We start from the raw sequence: 22144 nt of genomic DNA, 5'->3' as shown, positions 1-22144 counted from the left end.
GCTAAAAATAAAAAGACAAACAGGAAAGGGGTACAAAAATAAATAACATTTCTTGGCAATTTACTCCCTTCCTGAAGACACTGACTGTTGCTGAGTGATTCCCTCTGATACAATGGCCTCGATATTAAAGCCCCAATGATGGGCGGAAAAGGGTCGCGGGAGATTAAAGAGTTAAATATGGGGAACGTGACCCCAACAAGGCAAGCGGATATCAGGGCGTCAGAGAGTCCTACCATGGAGAGACGGGGCACTTAATTAACATATTTAAATCAGGTTCCCACAGTGCAATCGGGAAATGTTCATGGAGTGTGCCTAAGAGGAAATCCTCCGAGAGTGCATCTAAGGGGTAACCCTCATGGAGTGTTGTCTAAAGAACAAATTCCTTGTGGAATTTGCATAAAGGAAAATCCTCAGAGTGTGTCTAAGGTGAAATCCTTGTGGAGTGTGTCTAAAGAGAAATTGTTCCATTGTACCTAAGGGGAAATCATCACAGGGTGTGTCTTATGGAGAACTTCTTGTGGAATGTGTTGAAGAGGAAATACTCATGGAGTGTGTCTAAAGGGGAATATTTGTGGGGCGTGTCTATGGGAAATGTTTGTGGGGCGTGTCTATGGCAAATCTTTGTGGAATGTGTCGAAGGGAACATACCCCAGATTGTACCTAAGGGTATATTCTCATGTAGCCTATCTGGAAGGTTGCTCGTAGTGTGTTTGGAGTATATTTATGGTGTGTGTCTGATTTTAGAGAGGGAGAATACTTGCAAACAATATTACTGATTGTCACAAAGTTTATTTTTTTATGAACCAGTCAAGAGCTGTCTAATTCTTTTGAATGAAATCATCCTGCTGTGTTTGATTGCATTGATAGAAAAAGTCAGCATACATTGAGTTGAAAAGAAAACAATTACACCCATTTACCTTTAAAGAAATCAACGACACAACAATTACTGAGGAAATCCTTGCGGTGCAGAATCCCTGTGGATGAATACGGAGGGAATCCCTTAGTGTAATGTGTCTTTTGGATTCTATTGGGAGTGTGTAAAGGGACATCCTTGTGGAGCATGTTGGGTTGTTTCTGAATTGCACTTAGTGGGATACTGTCAGAATTTGTCTGGTGAATTTTGTGGAAACTGTGGGAGTATGCTTTTGGGGAAATCCTCATAGAACATCTGAGGGAAGTCTAGCATTATTGAAGATTCAGACAAAGCAGGCGAAATTTTGGCTTTGGGTGATAGTGTAAAACGGGCGATACTAATTCAGCCACTGTCCGTCAAGTCAATGGAAATGAAAATGAGGAGAAATGTATAATGGGCGGCTGAATCACTATCATCCGTTTTACACAATCACACAATGTCAAAATCACCCCCTGCATGTCTAAGGAATCACTGCAAATCATGTCAAGCGAAAGCAGGTCTAGGGAGATCCTATCAGATTGTGTCATTTAGGGATCCTTATGAAGGTTGCCTAGGAGGATTCTGAAACAGTACGTCTAAAGGGAACCTCAATGATAACACTTAGGAACATCTGTGTAAATTGTGTTTGGGAAGAATCTTGATTGAGAGTGTTTAGTGAGCAGCCACTTGGAGATGTCCACAAATGTCTCTCCATTAATTTCTGTTTGGCTAGTTTCTTTAAAGGGAAATAGAATTACATTGTTTTCATTTCAACTCAATACCTGTTGGCCTAGAAATTGGATAAGGCCTGAAAATGGGTGCGGGCAGTGTGAAGCGCTATGTGCCCGCGCCCGCACCCGCACCCGCACCCACACCCGCACCCGCGCCCGCACCCACACCCGCACCCACACCCACACCCGCACCCGCGCCCGCACCCACACCCGCACCCACACCCGCACCCGCGCCCGCACCCACACCCGCACCCGCGCCCGCACCCACACCCATTCAATGTGGTGCAGGCAGCATGCAAAATTTGTACTGCCTGCTCATTATAATGATTGCAGCACTGATCTCAGCGCTAAACATGCTGATTGGCTTAGCACTGAACGGAGCGACCAATATCAGGTGCAGTCTACTGGCCAATAAAGTTTGGCCCTGGGGCTATCTGCACTACTTAAAGAAGAGGTGCTTTGTTGCAGTAGCATTGTGGAGAAAGCCATGGCCCAACAGCCAAGGGAAGGGACAGGAGATTTTATATTGCGGCACTGGAGGCCTTGGTCTTGGGGGTTCAAAGACGATGTCAGATCCTCTACCCACGGTGGGGGGTAGTGGGAAAGAGGCCTTCAAGGCAGAACACCAGAAGGCTGTGGGAGGAGATTGCTGAAGCCGTCACTGCAACGATTGTTCTCCAGGACCTGGATCCAATGTCGCAAAAAATTTAATGACCTCACACAAGTGGTCAGAGTGAATGCATCTTCAAATGCCATATCCCATCATCTGCACCACAAGCCTCACACACTGCTCAATGCACCACACCCCCATCACTCACCTACCAACAATCTCTAGCAATCACCACTCATAGCTCACAATCATAGCTTCTCTTCACCCTCACACACTTACCACTGCTGCAAGACTCACATCCACATCTCACACCTTGCACACACTGCCAGCTATTTAACCATGGCAGGCACATCACCCAAACACATTGCACCACACTCACTGACACACTTCTTTTTCTCTTGCAGGCAAAGGTGGCTCACAACAACTGGGAGCAGCAGCAGACGGGGGGAGGGGAAGCCTGTTTGCAGAATCTGACGGAGCTGGAGGAAACATTGCTGGAGATCACTGGAAGGGCAGTCACAGAGTCCATGGCGAGCAGGGAAGTTGAAAGCATTGCTGTTGATGATGGTATGCTGATACCTAATCCTTCTTCTCACATCCCACTTCCTCTTCATCCCACAATCTCTTCTCACTTACAAGCTGCTGATGGTGTATGCATGGATATCTTGCTTTCTTCCTCTCACCACAACCCGACCTTTGTGCATTTCTCCTTTCAGATACCCAAGAACTCTAACCTGGCCAGCCAGTCCCTGAAATGATGGAGGAAGACAGTGATAGATGAAAAGACACACCGTCACTGCATCTGACACTCGCAGGCACCAGCTCAGAAAATGGTACTGCGCGGAAGTAAAGGGTCGTATAGAGGGGGGATCTGCACATGGTGATTCAACCAGGTTCGAGTGGGCTGCAGCCAGGCCAGGGGGAAAGGATAGCTCGGGTGCCAGCTCCCCGGAGTACAAATTCATGCACGAGCTCTGATGCACAGGACTCAGATGATGACCTCGATGGAATGGCCTTCAAAAGAAGGGTAATGGGCATGCAGACAGAAATCCTAGGTGCAATGGCAACCCTGCCAGACAGCCTCTTGTCAGTGTCAAGGAGCGTGAAAGAGTCCTGCTCCGACATTGCACGGGACTTTGTGCAGAGCTTGGAGCCCGTGATTTCCAGGATGTACATGATGGGCAACACCATGAGAGACCTTGTAACGTGTGATGGGCGATGTTGCAGCTCCCACTGCAGCACAGGCGAAAGCGACCCAAAGTCTCAGTGCTGCAGTGGAAGCTCAAACTGCTGCCATCGTGGCTGGGTTTACAAGTGTGGAACGGGACTTGCAGGGTCTCACAACACTCCAGCAATCTGTCCCCCAACAGATGGCTAGGAATGAGGCGTTGCCCCGGGGGAGTGACAGTAGCTCCGTGGAGCAAATACCTGCTGTCCTCTCTCAGATTGACAGCATTCCTACTCCCGCCAATGCCACTCCACCAGTGCCCTTGCTGCTGCCTGCCATCCAGCCAGCCCAGACTGCTGCTGCCCATGCCGAGGTGGTGCAGTCTACAGCCGGGCTGTCTAAGCGCAAAACTGCTCGAGGACATCCTGCAAGGCCATCTGCAGTCTCCAGCCTTCCACCAGCCATGCTGCAGCCACTGGGGTGGCACTTCGTAGGGGCACTAGAGTAGGAAAAGCAACACAAAAGTCAGACACTAAGGGAATGCATAAGGGTGATTAGTTGACATTGTTGTTTTGATTTGGATTTGATATTTGTTTAAATTATGTTTGGAATGTTTGTTTTGTGATGGCTCTCATTTCAGCATTTTGCCCAGGAGGACGCTGTGAATTTCCATGACAGAGGGATGGTAAAAGGGAAAGTGGTGAGCAACTGGGATCTGGGGTTTCATTCACTGGAACTGGAGTCTGATGAGGCTCTCACGGACAACCCGTCCAGAACGGGGTTCTACTGCCTGCCTCCTCCCTTCCTCATCTTCCTCTTCCAACTCCTCCGGTGGTCCCCCAATCCCTGGTGGCAAGGGCTGTGTCTTCATGATGGCCAAGTGGTGGAGCATGCAGCAGATCACCACGAAATAGGACACCCGCTCCGCCGAGTACTGGAGGGCTCCTCCCAATGGTCAAGGCAATGGAATCATTGCTTTAGCACCCTGATGGTCTGTTCAATGATATTCCTCATGGCTGCCATGATATGACTGCTGGCCACGAGTCTTGGGGTTGTGGAGGAGAGTCGTCAGCCAGGTGTAGAGCAGATAGCCCAGGTCTCCGAGCAGGTACCCTTGGGTTTGATGTGATGGCCGGAAGATTGTTGGCACACCGGACTGGCACAGGATGAAGGCATCATGACTGCTGCCAGGATAGCGGGCATTCACCATCATGATGTATTGGGTGTGGTCATACACCAACTACACATTAAGTGAGTGGTAGCCTTTGCAGTTATGTAACATGTCAGGATTGGTATGCGGCGCCCACAAAGCCACATGTGTGCAGCCTCTGTGACCTACCGAATGCAGCAATGGATGGCGAACTGGGAGATGTTAGCTATGTCTCCTGCTGTAGACTGGAAGGATCCGCTGGTGAAAAAATTGAGGGCCACGATGACCTTGAGGGCCACCAGGAGCGCCTTCATCGCCCTGCTCTGAGGCTGTAGGTCTGGTTGCAGGAGGTGGCAAAGTTCTGTGACCACCTCCTTGGTGAAGCGGAGCCTCCTAATAAACTGCTGCTGGATTATGTGCAGGTAGGAGAAGTGCTCTCGGAAGACCCTAGGTGGGTAAGGCTTCCTGCTGAGAACCCTCCTGTCTTCCCTTCTCCTCCCTCTGTGAGCATCTTGACCTCCTCTTCGCTGCCTCCGCTCCATCTCCCTGTCATACTCGAGCACGAGGGGGACTGCAAGTAGAGCCCCATGACTGGGAGCCAGTGGTGTGAGCAGAACTCTTTTAAATGAGAAGCAAGGCGTTCTCCACTTGCAGCAACACTCCCTGTCAGCTCAGCAACTTTAAGTAACTGTACAAATCTCCAAAGTTGCACAAACTTACAAAGAGCCAGTAGAAATGAAAAAGCAAGTCAGCTGCAAGTTGATGATGATCCCTTTAAATAGCGCTGCTGGGGGGTCCTTCCTGCTGCTGAACGTGTGGTCAGCTGTTGTGATTAGAAGGCGTTAAACGGAGTGGTGATCATGCGTCAAATCAGCATTGCACACTCATTTACGTGACGATCTCGATCATCTAAATATCTGCAGTGAGCGCAGGCAAAGGCAGCGCTGCTGACCTGCCCAAAATGGCTGCCGCCACGGGACCTACCAGAAGCGAACGGTTGAGGCTGCTGCCATTTTTCCTTCCAAACCGGCCTTAACGACCAGTGCTAAAGATTCGAATTTCACAGCCGTTGATTTTTGCGATAAACACAAACAAGCTCAACAGGTCGATTGCATTAAAAAGGAAAGGTCAGCTTCCAACTGGTCCATAAAAAGACTGCACTGCAATTAGTAATGCTGTCTGCAAGGATTCCCCCTGCCCCACATCAGCATTGTATGTCTGATTCCACTTGGAAGAAATGTTCTGGACTCCATGGAGCAGCCTTTCTACAAAGTTGTAAGTGTATTAAAGTAGAAGGCAATGACTGTGGGACAAATGGGAGTGGGGAGTAAATACTTTAGACTAGCAATAGTTCCCTACAGTATTGTGTTCTGGTAAAACTTGAGGTCCTTACCTGTGGCACATATTTTGTCCACACAATTATTTTGAACTGTCACTGATTTTCGATGTTACGGCTGAGAATTAAAAAACCATTTGTGAAGAATTCCACTTTCTATTTCTACTAAGTCCCATGGGTCCTGCTTAAAACCTAATACTGTAATACCAGTCTACTGTGGCTCTGAAACTTTAAAAAAATTCATATGTCATATACTTGGCATGACGGTTATGCCTTCTGGGTTCAGCTTGTCAAGATTCTTCCCTCCACATTGCTGGGAAAATAATAGCAGAATCAATAAAATGGAACAGGTATTTGCAGCTGTTGTGTGTCAATAAACCTGTAATAACTCTTCAGGCTGTGTTGACCGGACATGATTCTAAAACATCCTCAGCGACATTAAATGTGCTGATTTGTCTTCAGGGAAACTAGCAGATCCATTCTTACTAAAAAAAAATATTTTTGTTATGTTCAGTCAAATCTTCTTGTTGTGTTTTACATTAAATAGATTTTTCTTGATTTTGTAACCTTGTTACATTACTAATTAAAAATAGGATTCTGTTCCCACCTTCATATCTATCAAATATTCATAGTGTTCCAGTTAAATGTTAAGTAACTTTTGTTAATAGTAGGTGTCCTATGTGAATGCACAGATAAGATCTGAAGAATGGATTATGTAATTAATGTACTGTATATTCTCTACATGTCAAAGATGATTAATGGTGTTGGCAAGTGTCTAATATATTCTGAATTTTAATCTTCTACACAAAATAATTTTTCAAAATAAGTTCAAATGTTGTCAATCATTTGCTAAAGTTTGGAAATTTTGTAGATCTAGACAACTCAATCAATGCTCTGATGAAAACACATCTACATTCACCAACAAGCAAACGTTTGAATATACGCTTCTTGATAAAACATCTGATCATTTTCACATTTGTATTTTATAAGTGCTATGCAAAAAAGACCCTACTTGCTTCAAATAACCAGCCCACCACCACACTCACAGCCACTAAAACCCAACCCTTCCAGCCCCTTGTCATGATTCTAAAACATCAGTAAGCATCAACAACATCACATTGTCAACTGTGCATTCAGTACTCATGAAGGTCAACTCACGATGTCAAGTAGACATGTTGAAACAGCAATGGCCTTTCAAGTTATTAATCATTTCATGACTCTTTGGTGAGACTTGTTAATGTCAGCATTCCAAAGAACCAGTTTTCTGCATAACTATTAATGTCTTAGTTTAAAAGTCCAAAAAGCTGCAAGACTTCAGCCACACCTATTAAGTATTCCTTTTCTGAAGTATAATTAGGATTGTCCATCACAACAGCAACACACTAATTCATCAATCAAATTGATTGTCAAACAGTGGGACAAACATAGTTTTGCACACAGCTGCTTCACTATCCTTAGTCCATTGGATGTAAAAAAATGTTTGGCTTCACTAATACATCCTGTTGTGAAAGAACAGCATCTCAGGAATATACGCAGTGAGCTAACTTACAGCCAACATCTTACAAGCTTGAAAATCAATCAACAACTTATCAAAGTGGGAGAGGGAATCAAATGTGTAAACATTAGGGTTGTTATCAACAATAATATACTGAAATCTCCTAATACAGACCACCCCTCCTCTAGCTCAAGGGTCAATTATTTGATGTCTTAATAAAATGGACTCTAACATGAGACTACTTTTTCCACTACTTCAGTGTGTGTGTGGTGCACTGAATATGGCAGCTGAGTACCTGCTCACTTACTCCTCATTGTTAAGTGTGTTATTTTCACTGTGTTTGAAGCACATTTCCTTGCCTTTACAAAACTGTTAATGTGTTGCATACTCACAGATGTACATGAGCGAATAATTGATTTTTCGAAAAAACAGAATCAAATACCAATGGTGTCCTCAAATGCTATAATAATCAATTATTTGGTAACTGTCCAATAACTAACATTTACCAAATCAATTAAAATTGCATGATCTTGGAGACGGTGTCCTCATTTTACAGCTTATTTAGGTTATAATTCAAATGGTCCCATGTTTTCAACAAATTAGTTCTATACTGTTTCTGCTCAAATTCAATTTGAATGTTAAGGATGTTAGAGACATATTGGTCTGTGCTATATTGGCTGATTTAATTTGTCTACATAATTATTTTCAATTCTGTTATACAGAAACACAGCCTACTTAGATCTGTCACAGAATATTGTCTCTTCAAGTATTATAAATGATGTACATATGAATGGTTAGATCTCATTTTCTTACCTTATATAGCTTGACTGCTGCCTCATGCCTGTGGTTGGTACTATGAAGGCGCAACTTATCCACACTGTTAGTATAATAGTCACAAGCATTGCATTTCAGGTGCACTGGATTCCCAATAGCTGCACACTTCAGCCTCCACTCATTAGGTTTGCCCCCTTCTCTGATGTGGGCCACCAGCTGATATTTCTGCATGTGTTTGTCTGTCTTACAATGGAGCTGAAAGTTGGCCTTCAGCTGAGTGTTGTAGTTGCAGAGCTTACATTGGTAGATGTCTCCAATCACAGCCTTCCACTCCTCTTCAGGGAGTGAACGCTCACTGTTCACATGCAAGCTGAGGGCCTCCAGGCTGTCGGTGGTAAATTTGTTGCAGACAGCACACTGGAACAGCTTCAGTGAGGGGTCATTGATGTAAGGTGAAATCTCTCCGGCAGTAAGGAAGGACAGGTCATCACCCACTAGTTGACCACTCGCAAGCCTCATGTCAGGTGGTAGCTCACTATTAACTGCAAAGAGAAAATCAGAGCAAACAGTTTGTTGTTAGAAAAGGAAAGCCTAAACCATGAAATAGAAACACAGAGAGGAACTGGTCAAATAAAGCCTTGTTGAGGAGTTTGCTTTCTCTGGAGCTTAAACTATAAAAAGCTGTAATAGGATTGAATCAGGATCAATTACAATCATCCCTTTCAACTCCTAAATTCTCTCATCAGATAGCTTTAATTACTCCTATTGGGCATGATGTCATCCTTGAATTTGTATTTTTAAAGACATCAAAGTTAATCAATAATAAAACAAAACTGAGGCACAGTTAGAGCATAAGTGCCCCAATTTACCTTCACTTAGCTAATTCAAGTTACAGTAAGAAACCTTAGGACTGGAAAATTCCTGCGGGCTGCTCCCGCTCCTTCAGCATTACTTCGCTGGAAGGGCGTCACAAACTCCATTTACACAGGTAATGCTGGCAGAGCTAGAGTAGCTCCTAGGAATTTCCCAACCCATGGGTACCAAAATACTTTTATTTGAAAAATGTCATTTTTAATGATATATTATTTAATAACGAAGAAGTAACTTCTGCTACAAAAGAGTCGGTGTTAAACCCAATTTTACAGCAACACAATAAGTGTATCCAAATTGTTAACTGCCTCACATAAATTCCATAGAACATACTGGAAAGTGTTAAATGAATTATAGTACAGTAGTATCTTCTGACTATGGGGCTTCTGGATTGTCAGAACATTGCTAATTGTGCAGATATATCATTGTGGGCTTTCACTCTGAATGCCCGAATTTATATTTTTGCTTAGTGTGAACCCCTGACGTATTTAGCAGGGCCTAATATTTACACGGAGCCATTTATTTTTAAAAAAATATTCGTTTATCTCAACAGATACACAAAAGTTATCAGGTCTCACAAAACTATGGTCAACCGAAATGTTGAAAATACTTTAAATGTATGAAAAGCCAACAGAAATAAAACACTTAACAATCAATACAATCTGGCACAGACGCAAGATGCCTACCTTTCTAGGCATGGTAAGTTTCAGATTTCAATGAAAATAACTTTACAACGGTCCATACTACACACCAACACAATCATTAAACCCTGGGTACTTTAACACGTTGAGAACTGCAGTGAAATTAAATCAACATAAAATATATAACTAATATAAAAAACAAGACGACACTTCCATCTACCAGCCAATATATATTTGTAATTAAAAATTTTACGATTAATGAACATTACTTTTATTCTACTGATAGCAACTGTCCATGGAAACTCACAGGAAATATTTTATTCCAGTAGTGCATAAAAGAGGGTGCTTAGTTCAAAAGATAAACAAACAATTTGGACCTTAACGAGTTAAAGCTAGGAAATGACAATTGTAAATGAGAGAAAAAAATCCCATTAAGCACTGACCTAGTCCTGGAGCCACAGCTGCAGCTGTTGCAGGATCAAGCTGGAACGGATTTATCATGAATTGCGGGTCAGCCGGATTTTCCAGTTTCAGGCCTGTCAAGCCTATGTTTTGGGCCAGGTAGTACTGGTAAAGCTCGGCCTCAGCAGGTGCCAGACCCAAGTGCAGGCTGTGCTGGATCTGTTTCATGTTCTGCTGCAGCAGCATCATGTTGTGCATGTGCTTTTCACTTGTCATATGGATGCGAAGGTTCCTTGCCACATTGGTTTCATAATCACACACCTCGCACCGCCAGGTGGGCTTTTGTTTTGGTTTGGATGGGGATGGTGTCCCACAGCCACTAAGGCTAGATGTAGGTCCTGGAGCATTATGTACAAACACTTGCTCTCCACTGCCATTCTGAAGGTTTTGAACATTGTTTAGGTGCTTGTCTGACTGCATATGAATACTGAGGTTGCCTTTGGTAGTTGTAGAGTAGTTACAAACCTCACAGCGGAAGGGTTTATAGCCACAAGTGTAACTCTCACCCCTGGCTAGCCTAGGGTGAGGCTGTCCAGTCTTACAATAAACACAAGAGTTGCCAGGTTCAGGGTGTTTTTCCTTCATATGTGCCTCAAGGGTTTGTTGATACTTGTAGTGCCAGTTGCATTTGGGACATTTCAATGTCTTGCATGAATTCCGTGAATGCATCATGGTCATGTGGCCACCTAAAGAGCGTGATGAGCCAAGGACCGTGTCACATTTGGGACACTCAATACTACTTCCTGGTGGACTTTCACCTGCCCCTAGTGTATAGGGGTTACAGCTGTGCTGGTAATGAGAACCAGGACTATCATCATCTCTGTAGGTTGAGTCATTTGGTTGAGGGGTTGTGGCACAATCTTTACTGGCACCTGCAAAGTCCTTGTCACTAATGCTATAGTTGTCACTGCAATTATCCTTATGTGCTGCATGCTGTTTTGTCTTATCTAGATCATCAGAAACAATCACAGAGGAAGAAGAGGTACCCTTTTCATTTAAATTTAGCACACTGGGCATTAAAGGAGACATAGAAATGCTTTGGTTTGAGATAGGGAATTCTTTGCTACCATTACGGTCCACTAATCTGCTTAACAACAATGTCTCATCATCATCAAGCTCATTTGAATATGTGTCATCTTCATCGTCATCCATTGGCTCGATAGGTTCACTTTTGATTTGGAACTCTCCATCTGGATGCAAGACAAATGTTTCTTTTGCTCTTTCACAGTTACTCTCTTGGTCCTTGCTCCCTGACAACTTGTTTGACCCAGATGATGAGTGACTGAGGGAAGCTGAGGTAATTGGGGTGTTCAGAGCTGAACTAGACAGCCCCCCAAGGTTTGCTTCAGCTTTGTGCACTAAGGTGTTCCCTAGTGACTGATCTGATGAACCAGCAGTGCTTGCACTTCCTTTCAAGAATGCAAAGCCAGCCTGAAAAGAATCACCGTTTTCAACATGAAATGCACTCCACAAACCACGGTAGGTTGGATCGGGACCTATGAGGTTTGCACTTGAAAACTGAGGATGAATAGAATTAGAATTTTTTGGTTCCAGAAAGCTTATTAGAGGTTCCTTGTCTTTGCCTATCCCCTGTATGATGGCGGAGATATATTTATTATTTAGGAGCTTTTGCTCTTCTTCATTGAGGCCCATCCGATGATCATGCACAGCATGGGTTACAAATGACTTAACATAGCCAAAAGACAACTTGCACAAGAAACACATCAAAATAGGTTTCCTTTTCCCATCGCTAACACAACCATCAAACTTAGACAAGTCCACATTGTTAGGAACATCTTTGGACACACAGGAGTTTTTGGCCAAGCCGTCACTGCTGAGATAATCTTTCTCACTACTGTGCCGGACATCGTAGACACGAAAACTGTGCAAGACAGGACCGACTCCTGCAAATGCTGAGGTATTTGGGAAAGTCTGTTCGGCAGGAAATGGTTTCCCGAGGGATGAAGCAATATGAAAAGTGTTGATGACTTGCGGGTAGAACGACATAGGTGCAGAGTTTGCTTGCTCATTCTTTTCCGCAGCCGCTGTGAGTGAGTTCAGAAAAAATGCTGAGGAAAAGAGCTTACTGTTCATTTCTGGCTGCACGTTCTTCCCACTGTCTTTGGAGTCCTCTATTATAAATGCCGACCCATCAGGCTGGTAAACTATCTCTCCTGTCAGATTCTCCACATCGCTATCCTCTAATTCACTTATCTCACTGTCATTGTCATCCTTCAGAAGAGGAAGGCGGGCATTTGGGCAGTGATGCTCCATGTATTTCTGTAAACTTGAAAAAGAAGTGGCACATTCATTGCAGGGGATCTCTTTTGCTGAGGTAACCTGAGTGGTGGCAGCATTCTCCACACTGAAATCCAACAAGCTTTTGCTTCTGTGCTCATCTGTTCTCAGGTTGTCATCCGTGGCGCTGTTTTTCCTGTCAGGCTCCATCCCTGCAACTTTCTCTGGCAACTCATTATCAAGTTGTGTCGTTCCGCATAGCTTTGATGTGTTATGCCCATTTTCCTGCCTAGAGATAGTAGGAGAGTCGCAGGTTTCCATGGCAATTGCTACATGGGGCTCTCATTTCATCCAGCCTGTCAGGGACCTGGATAAACAAAAGATAAGTTGAGAGAAGCCATTTTATGAAATAATAATATTCTCTAATAGTTCATCTCTAGTTTACAGACTGTGGAAATGTGATGTCTAGTATAATGTGGGCTTCATTGCAAATTTATATATGGATCTAAACATATTAGCCTTTAACATTTTACAAAAGTGGTAATTTAAAAATTGTTACATTATTTATTTCTCCTCATAAAGTACATGTACAACATTTAATTTCTTGATATATTGTAATCCATAGTCACCTATATTATATTTCTTCAGTATAAAACTTTTAATTAACTAGTCTATCATACACAAAAAACAATTTCCTATGAAATCATACTGTCACAGTACTGATGCTTTTGTAATGATCTGGAGCCTCAGCAGCAGTAATCACTCACACAAATAACATGGCAACGCATCCAAAATACTTCGCTCTTCTGTACAAGCAGCTCCATAATAAAACAAGAGTAATCTTCAGTCTCACAAACAGGTCAAAAGGTAGATTTTAAGTATTATGGAAAGATCAAAAACATGCAACAATATGGATTTTCACTTGAGAATTCTAGCAAGAGATATTTGGTAATATTTGAATAATGCAAGACAATGCTTTTATGCTCTCACCATCCTCATTACATTTTCTTGCATGCTAAACGACTCCTTTGCAAAGTACAGTCCTGACAAGATTTTTCTTATAAATGCGCAAAAAGAAAACACTAGAGCTGATAGTTTACCTATTTCACTAAATCTTTTCAAAAGGCTTTCAGATTATAAAGTTTGCTATGGGCTGTTTTTTACTCTTAGCATATTTTGTCAGATATACCCAATAGCACGAGGGAAAAGTAAGCAAATTAGTATAGTGCCAACAAAAAAAAAGATTGAGCTCTTCTTTGCTTCTCCTCTGACCAAGTAAATCAGCTTACTTCAAATCTTCCTTATGTGAGAGCCCTCAGCAGGTATCTAACAAGCCCTGATTAAGCACCAATCAGGATTCTTCCCCACGCTTCAGCTACTTCAATAGGCATAGAAACAGAAATTAATATTTAGTGCATCCAGTCCTACCATCCTTGGGGAAAATCAGACTCAGTCAAATTTTTTCACTGCAAAACGTAATGAACACCGTTTCAAATACAATTTTGATGTTGTCAATCCTGGTGTGTTGCTCATCTCTCAGCTACTACCTCAATCAACTTCTCTCCTATCTTTTAACAAATCATATGAAAGCCCCGATGATGAAAATCCTTCAATCATTTTCTCAAAGCAGGCACCACAGCCCATATATTCCGTTTAGTGGAAACACAGATGTAGTTTGTAAAGGCCATATCACTATTTCACAGCAGGGTGAAGCACAGAAGGAAAGTTAAGGTGAAAACTCTGCTATCCTTCAGCCTCAGTGCCCACTGGACTGCAACTACTGTATTAATGACTTGCATAGATCCTGAGTGTCTCTAGTCCTTGCAGATCTCCCAGTTTACAGAATGATGGCACTATACACAACAGCAGGGCGGTCAGCCACTTCAGTGCTCACTTTCAATTCATGACAAAGGCTTGGAGCAAGAGATAGTACAGCTCACTGTATACCTTCAGGGGCCAGTATACTACGATTCTCAAAATTAAGAAAATTGCCACGTGTGGTGTCAATAAGACAACATAATTCCACACTACATAACCATGAATAAAAAATACTCACTGCTATTGAACATTTGGAGAGCAGAGATCATTCTGTGTTGTATGCATAATGCCTTGGTATGCAGCAATTTGGGGGATTAATTTAAAACAACTTCTGACTAAATAAGGCTTGGGGGATGCAATCTGCTATTAAGCATTGAAGAATAGCTGCTTAAATTTTTTGGTCTAATCAAATCTAATCTCTTCAGCTAAGTCAAAGAGGGAAATGATCAGTTTAAGAGACATCAGAAGATTTACACAGATTGAAAATGAATTAAAATTAGTTTTGCTGTCTGAGATGGGCTAAAATGACAGTCTAATTGCCTCTGAATTGAATATCATAAAGCTTAGCGTGTAATTTTAATCATTGATGAGCTCCAGGTTAATTATGCTCATGGCTTGCATGCAGCATAAAAAAGCATTTCTGAAATGAACCTCAACACAAAGACCATGAAAACCTAATAATTTTCTAATTAGTTCACACACAGGCACATTTACCTCTGCATTTGGCAATTTAACACCAACAATATTTGTATCGGAGATTAGGCTATAGTTTTTGGAACATGATGCAGTGCTCCAGCAGTCATAGGAAATGGCAACAGAACATGCCAAGCAGATGCAAATACTCTGAGCACTCTCAGGAGTTTACAACCTTAATAGGTCCAATTTTAATCCACTTTTGATAACTCCGGACAGATACAAAATAGGCTCCGTGGCACATTCTCTTTCCATTTCCAGCATAAAGCAGCCTTACAATGTTTTTCATTTGGTGAACAGACAGGATCAGACTTGACTATCTACTCTTGTTAGCACATACTGTACATACACCAATATCCACCAACACTGAATAATTTACATCAGAAATAAGCTCAAAACATATAGTACTATGTAGAGGACTCATATTTCAATTCATCATCTGAAAAAGCAGACACTGATAAATGACATGTCTTCACTGTTTTGTAAATGGTTCTACCTATAGCTCCAGAAAGATGCAGAGCAACATATATTAAAAGCATTATATAAGCACACAGACAAAACAATTCAATTAAGACAATTATAGAGGGGGGGGTCTCTCTACAATGATGAAACAAGACAAAATACAGCAGACTGTGATTTGTAATGTGGCATCTCTCAACACTTCAAGCACTAAATGACTCTGTGGGGAATATCTCCATGCTTCTGGGCAATACATAGCGAATCATTATAAACTGATAAATTATAAAATATGCTATATACATCTGAACACTATTCTTGATACCTGCTGTTTGGACATACATGGTTTCTGCAGACAACCCAAATCAAAGCCCTTAGTTCTTCTTCAGACACTAACTAAGAAAGCTTTAACATCTAAAAACCTTAACAAGCATGCTTCGGTGCTTTGCAAATTTCCACAACATATTTCCCAATAATTTAGATAAATGTGTCTTTTTTTGCAAACTATTTTATCTTGAGCTTTAATCCTGCAACTATGGAACACAATCTACTCTTAGTACATGCCTATTCTTTCTATTGTACTGTTCAAATTTGTATAATAACAAAAACATCATTTTAAATACAAACAACTGACTTTTATGTATGATTGAATTGCTAACTCCTCTTTTCCTCCTTCAGCAAATACAGGTTGAATGGCTACAAGCAAAATAATCGATACTCCTACACTAAGATTAACTGATAAAAAGTGTACATGTTAAACAATAGGGCAATGCCTCTGCACTGAATGAATGTTCAGTTCCCATTGGAACAAAGAACTAGAATCACAAATGCCAATTATACCTCTGTTTTTTAATTGAGATTGTCCCAGCCTTCTTCTCCGCTCCAGTGAGACAGTGTTTGAGAAGTGATTAAAAAGAACGTGATCTGATCAAGGGAAGAGAATAATGGCAGAGGAGTGGTAGGTTTGCCACACTGTTAAGTGCTGGGAAAAAAAGACCAATAGGGTTCTTGGTTCTTTTGTTTTTCCATCTGCTGTTTAGTTCCCTTACTTGACTTCAATTCTTTATTTGCAGTGTTAGAGACAGGTTAAAAGCTGTCCACATAAAACACCAGTTCAACCCACGCAAAGTTAGAACTTACATAACTCTCTTAAAAATAAATACAATTATGCCAGAATTATATCAAGTTTCCTAAAGGTCATCACTGTCTCTGCTGTGGCCTTTTTCCCCACACCAAATCCTCTATCAATATGTCATACTGAGTTAGGCAAAGACAAAAGAGAGGATCAGTGTGAAAACTGCACATATATCTAATCCTGACAAAGGAATGAATGGACCTTCACAAGTGTAATTATACTTGTTTATTTGTTGCCACATACAAACGACTGATGAAAAATCCATCAAAGCAGCATTATACAGGCACCAAGAGCCCCTTTACTTGCTAAATCCACGTTTAGATTTTGTACTATTTTGTTCGAATCTAAAAAGAAAAAATGTAATGCACGAACTTCTGCATTGATTCTTGACAGTTTTTCTGCACAATGTACAATGTTATTAGATATACTCGCAAGCAACCTATCCTGTGCTATAGCTTCCTTTAGTCCATTTCAGAATCCATGATTAGAAGCTGCAGTACACACTGGCAGGGTGTAGTAGATGTTTTGCTAGCCGTGGATTGTGTTGAATTAAACAGCTTTTTACTGCTCTCGTCCTTTTTAAGCACTTAAATACAGGTACCATATTTTGCACAAAAAGGCAGTAGTTATGTTAGATTACTTCAGGTTTCCTATCTAGAGTAATGAGGCTTAGGCCAACAATTATGAACTAATCTTCAGCTGAGCAAATTTTCCTTTATCTTCTCAGTTTATTGGCCATCTTTCAGAACATTTGAAGTTGTTCAAAAGAAACTCACAACCACATGTCCTTCTTTGTTACTCTCTATGTGATGCAGGTTTTTGGTGATACAGTATATCCCTACTGAACACTCATATAAACAAAATTATATTGTAACAAGCTGACTGCTTGTTGCATTACTGACATGTCAAAATGTAACTATTAGTGGTTTTAATGTTGGCTAATAATGGGCTTATAACTTATTTGCTTAGAAAAAGACTATTTTAGAATGATTCTTGGACACGGAAAACCCAAAAATTATGTAATTTTACAATAACTGAAAACAGTTTTTAGAAACTACACAACCCTTCACTTATAAGAAAGGAACAAATCAAAGTAAACCAATCTGCATAGCTAATGTCTTTGTGAGCTCTCCAATTTAAAACAGAAAAGCTGTAATTTTTTTTGCTGGCAATCTGGAAACACTCTGGAGTTAATTACAGCTGATTCGAAGTGAACCGCACAAACAAAGGCCAGTCTATGTCCAGACAATTATACTGCATTAACCAGCTTAGAGCTTCCTGCTGATGTTTCAGGGCTCTTCTATTACACCCTTCTACCTTCCCAGCATGATAGAAAGTGCTCCTGCAAGGATGAATTAATGAAGAGAACTGCAAAAGAATGTGTGACGACCTCTTTTGACTTGACAAAAACTTTCCGTCCAAGTCACCACAAAGACGGAGAAGGTAATTAAGTTTGAATGGAAGACTGAAACAAAATATACATCTGTCTTGTAAAAGGTGAAAAAATTAAATCTGAATTGGCTTTAAGGTTTCAAAGATAAATACCCATAAATAAATAGATAAATAAAGGGAAGGTTTGTGTCCTTATGTTACCTGGCTAGTCAAAGTTTGCCTTTTTTAATTCTGTTCATGAATGCTTACACAAGTTATCAAACCAGATGTTTTTAACCACTAATCAGACAACATGTGACATATACAACCTTAGCATGACAGTTTCTATGGATTTCATTCTAAGTATAAATACAGCTATTTTTGCACATTGGAAGCAACATTAGACGATTGACACATTATTGTTTGTATCACATTGTAAAGGACATAAATGCAAACCAACACCTTTCTCCAAAAAGCTACTTTTTAAAAAATCAGTCATTTACTATGAACTACAATGTTATTTTTTAAATACTGCTAGGAGCTCAGCCCTGATGAACAAGGCCCTCCCACACCCATTTGTAAAGATAAGTCAAGCCTCATTGTAACAAACTGTGCCATTACAAACCTTCTGTTACAACAAGACTTTTCCTGCAACCTGACTGATGCTCCCCCATGTACTTGAAGTTCAGTATCTGATAGGCTAATGCTGCCATAGCAAAACCCCCTTTGTTCTTACAGCAAACAAAATCACTGTATCATTTGTAACAAAATAGAGCAAACTGCACAGTTCTAATTGTTCTGGCATTCACATTCATTTCCCAATGTTTCCTCGACATGGTTCCAACACATGCGCATTCAGTGCAAATTGGGTTGGTACAGTCAGTAATTTTTTGCAATCTGTAGTGAAGAAATAATGTTGGGGTAAGGGTCCCCAGCCTTCGCAAAAATTTACATTTTGAGTGCGTAATAATAGTTAGCCTAACAATTAAAAAAAAACATTTGATGAATAATTTTCTCGTGGCATTTTTATCTTCCTCCCCTTTGTATCATTAAATACTATGACTGCATTGAACAACATTCTTGTTGATGTTACTCAAAGAAGCTTGTAGTATTGAATCATCGGAGCATGAAGCATAAAGGGTGCAATAAAGTTGGTAGTCAAGCAAGTTAAATATCTGACGTGTGTAGGAATCAAAAACCAAGGGCCCATATGGAAAGTGAGGTACCCTTGATGCAAGTCTGCTTTACATTTGGAGCTGCGGTACTATTCTTTTAATCAGAAGTGGGTACAGATGAAACAGAAGAATTTCACTGTGCCTCTATCAGCCTCATATACATTAATCACCCTCCCTTTGTCTCGTCCATGCAAAGAAGGATTAGATTTAAAATGATGACTGCTTAATCCCTTTGATTTCCCTGTGCTAAATAAATATTAATCTACAAGTCAATCACATCTTGTATTATAATGCAAAGTGTATACAATATGAAAGTACTCGAAGGTTATGTAAATTGCAGCTGATTTTACAAGCATCTGTCTGTTGATAGCATCATTCTCTTATCCCTCCACAAAAAAATGCTCTTGATCAGGATTTAATGTAAAGTTAGCAATCCAGCTTCACATATACAGCCTAATCTCAAATCCATGCTGTCCTTGCAAGTCAGGAGCAAAGATCCAGTGCATTAATCTGGACTATGAATGAACAATTATTAGTGCCATGTTTATTTAAGGATCATTACTCAGAATCTGTAATTTTACCTCAACCCTTCATAAACGTATAGAGGTCACTTGGATTGCTTTGAAGGATAATGTGAACAATAAGTGAGAAAACTGCTGTACTCCTGCCTCTAATTTCTGCAGAGTATTCCAGTTGCTACAGGTTTTGACATTTTCACTCATAGTTATTTATGTTCATAACAGATCCTGATATAATTATCAGGTCATTTCTGTGCAGTGAAGGCTCTTCCTACTGCCACCTAACCAGAATCACGATATATGTTAGAGTTCAAAAGCTGTTCTCCAGCAGATCCTGCTTCAAGGCTAGTTCTGCTGTAATTATCTTCATAAAATGTAATCACAGACCAGGTACCCCAGTGAGCATTCCAAAGCTATTAGCAATGTTTTAGCCTCAGATCTAGTTAAAAAGATAGGTATAACAGGAATGTTAGACCTGAACGTGTTTAATAACCAGAAAAGTCAGTCTATTATTCAGAAGAGGGATTTCTGCCTGGAATTGTAGCTTTAGAGTAATCTTCTAAAAAGATATTCTCATCATTCCTAAATTTATAAAGGTCATGTGAAAATGAGCATGAACAAAGACATTAAAAAAATGTAATCACAGCATTACAAATACTGCAAAATCCTGTTTATAAATTACACCTTTGTTCAGGTTTTAGGCCAATAAAAATACAAGTGTAGCACATATTGCAGTGTGACTAAAGTGTACCGTGTATATTTTTAAAACTGAAACAGCAACCACAATAATTGGGGAGAGATGTATGAATTCAAATTTTATTGCAATAGCTATACTTAGAATATTAAACATATATAGTGCCCTCAAATGATGATTCATAGCTATACAATAATTACAAATTAAATATGACCAGTTTTGAGTCATTTGGGTCAATGGCCATCTGAGATTTGACTTCAGCCAGTGATTAAATTATCTCCCCAAAAACACTCTGCACAAAGGTACACACTTATTATTCAGCAGCTTATCATAATTAAACTTCAAAATTAAATAACATTCTTTTGCAAGAATGTTTTGAATGCCTAAAACACTTCGTACAAATCATTCATTGTAATGCAGATTTCAGCTGGTTTTCATCCTACATAACATATTTTCAAAGGACTAGCTTATGTTCTGTCACTGATTTTCTCCCCTCCCGTGAAGATGACCCCTTCATGGGATATGCTTCTAGTCACCCTACTTTTCCCAAGTTGCCATTATTTGTGCAAGTCTTGTCATAAGCGTCAGCATGTTATCTGTCGATATGGAGCTGTACAGTTGAACCCGCTACTGTCCTCATCCAATATCTACACATGCCAATTCCAGCAAGGGACACTAAAACATGGTCAGAAACAGGAACCCTGGCTGATTTACTCCTCTCTAATCCGAGGCGCAAAGGCTTATTATATAACTTGTACTGCTGCGCCAGCTTACTCAACATAGACCAAGCAGTGAACCCAAGCTCTTCTTCATCTATATCTGTATGCCTCAACAACTCGCTGGCTAAACCTGGTCACTTGGGGATTCTGTTTGGGATTTTCCTGGTCTCTCGCCACAACCTTGATGGGAGATTGGCAGAATCCATATATTCCACTGAAGTTACGGAGGAAAACTCCATGGAAATTCTATCTCCACGAGTCATAGTGAAGGGGTGACATGGTTTCTTTGTTATTATCATCAATGCATTTTTATCTGTATATCATCCGTTTCCACCATTTGTCACCTTTCACACAAATTTTTCATGAGGTGCATTTTCTTTTGTTGCACTAGCCTGATATATCAATGAGGTCTCTCAAAATTCATAATGTAATCAAAACTTTAAACAAATTGCTGCAAAAACCATTACAAAAAATGGGTAACTGATTTTGCAGTGATTTATATTTTTATATATTGCAAAATAGTTCAACAATAGTTTCTTTGAGAAACACGAGATCCAACTGGAGTGAAAGTACGATATTCTAACGTCACGCTAACCGCTATTGTCTTGACTGGTGAGCTGAAATACACAATAATGGGAAAGTGCTGCCTTCCGATGGGCTCTTGTAGAAATGGACAACGTAATTATTAATTCAGCTCTCTACCCTTCCTCTTTGATAGTTAGGAACAACAATAGTAAATTGCAAACTAGACCCACATTGTCTGCATAGCTGACTAAATAGGAACAGTTACAACTTGACTACCTCACTGTATTCTATTCCATAATAAAATGCTTTTAATGGTTTCATTAAAGTTGTGTTTTATTGACATATAAAGAGTCACAAGCTATTGTTTTAAAACCTTTTCATTTCTTTTACTAATAATTTGCTGGAGGGGATTAGCAAGGTTATTTACAAAAGTAACACATGTCAGTCAAGCTAAACAGGATGACACAATTGACTAGCTCCAGCTCTAGCTGATTATTTCAGTAGCAGTGTAATTCTTCACCAAGTAATGTGAATGAAGTAAACTCTGCCGGTTTATTCAATGAATGCTGGTTCTAGTGGAGCTATTAACAAGTCGAGCTGTCAGACTATAATGAAGGTAAATGATTAGTTAGTACAGCAGCTGAAGACTTCTTCAATGTAATAAGAGTTAATT

At 40.6% G+C, this 22144-nt stretch overlaps 1 protein-coding gene across 4 annotated transcripts in view; it reads right to left on the bottom strand.

Moving 5' to 3' along the window:
• zfhx4 (zinc finger homeobox 4) overlaps positions 1-22144 on the bottom strand; it is a 354106-nt gene that overhangs the window by 318423 nt on the left and 13539 nt on the right. For all 4 annotated transcript variants that reach the window (XR_015079025.1, XM_085993199.1, XM_085993198.1 and 1 more), the window contains exons 2-3: positions 10111-12734; positions 8196-8698 (exon numbers count right to left, since the gene is read on the bottom strand). Coding sequence is in view for 3 of the 4 variants with exons in the window: in XM_085993199.1 (XP_085849325.1) it covers positions 8196-8698; positions 10111-12688 (3081 nt within the window). In the remaining variant the exon portion in view is untranslated. The remainder of the gene's footprint in view (positions 1-8195; positions 8699-10110; positions 12735-22144) is intronic.

Source organism: Somniosus microcephalus, chromosome 7, assembly GCF_052327205.1.
Source record: "Somniosus microcephalus isolate GS21.2 chromosome 7, FLI_Smic_1.0, whole genome shotgun sequence".
Lineage (NCBI taxonomy): Eukaryota > Metazoa > Chordata > Chondrichthyes > Squaliformes > Somniosidae > Somniosus > Somniosus microcephalus.
Note: the sequence above shows the minus strand (reverse complement) of the source record. Positions and strands in the feature narration are given on the sequence as shown.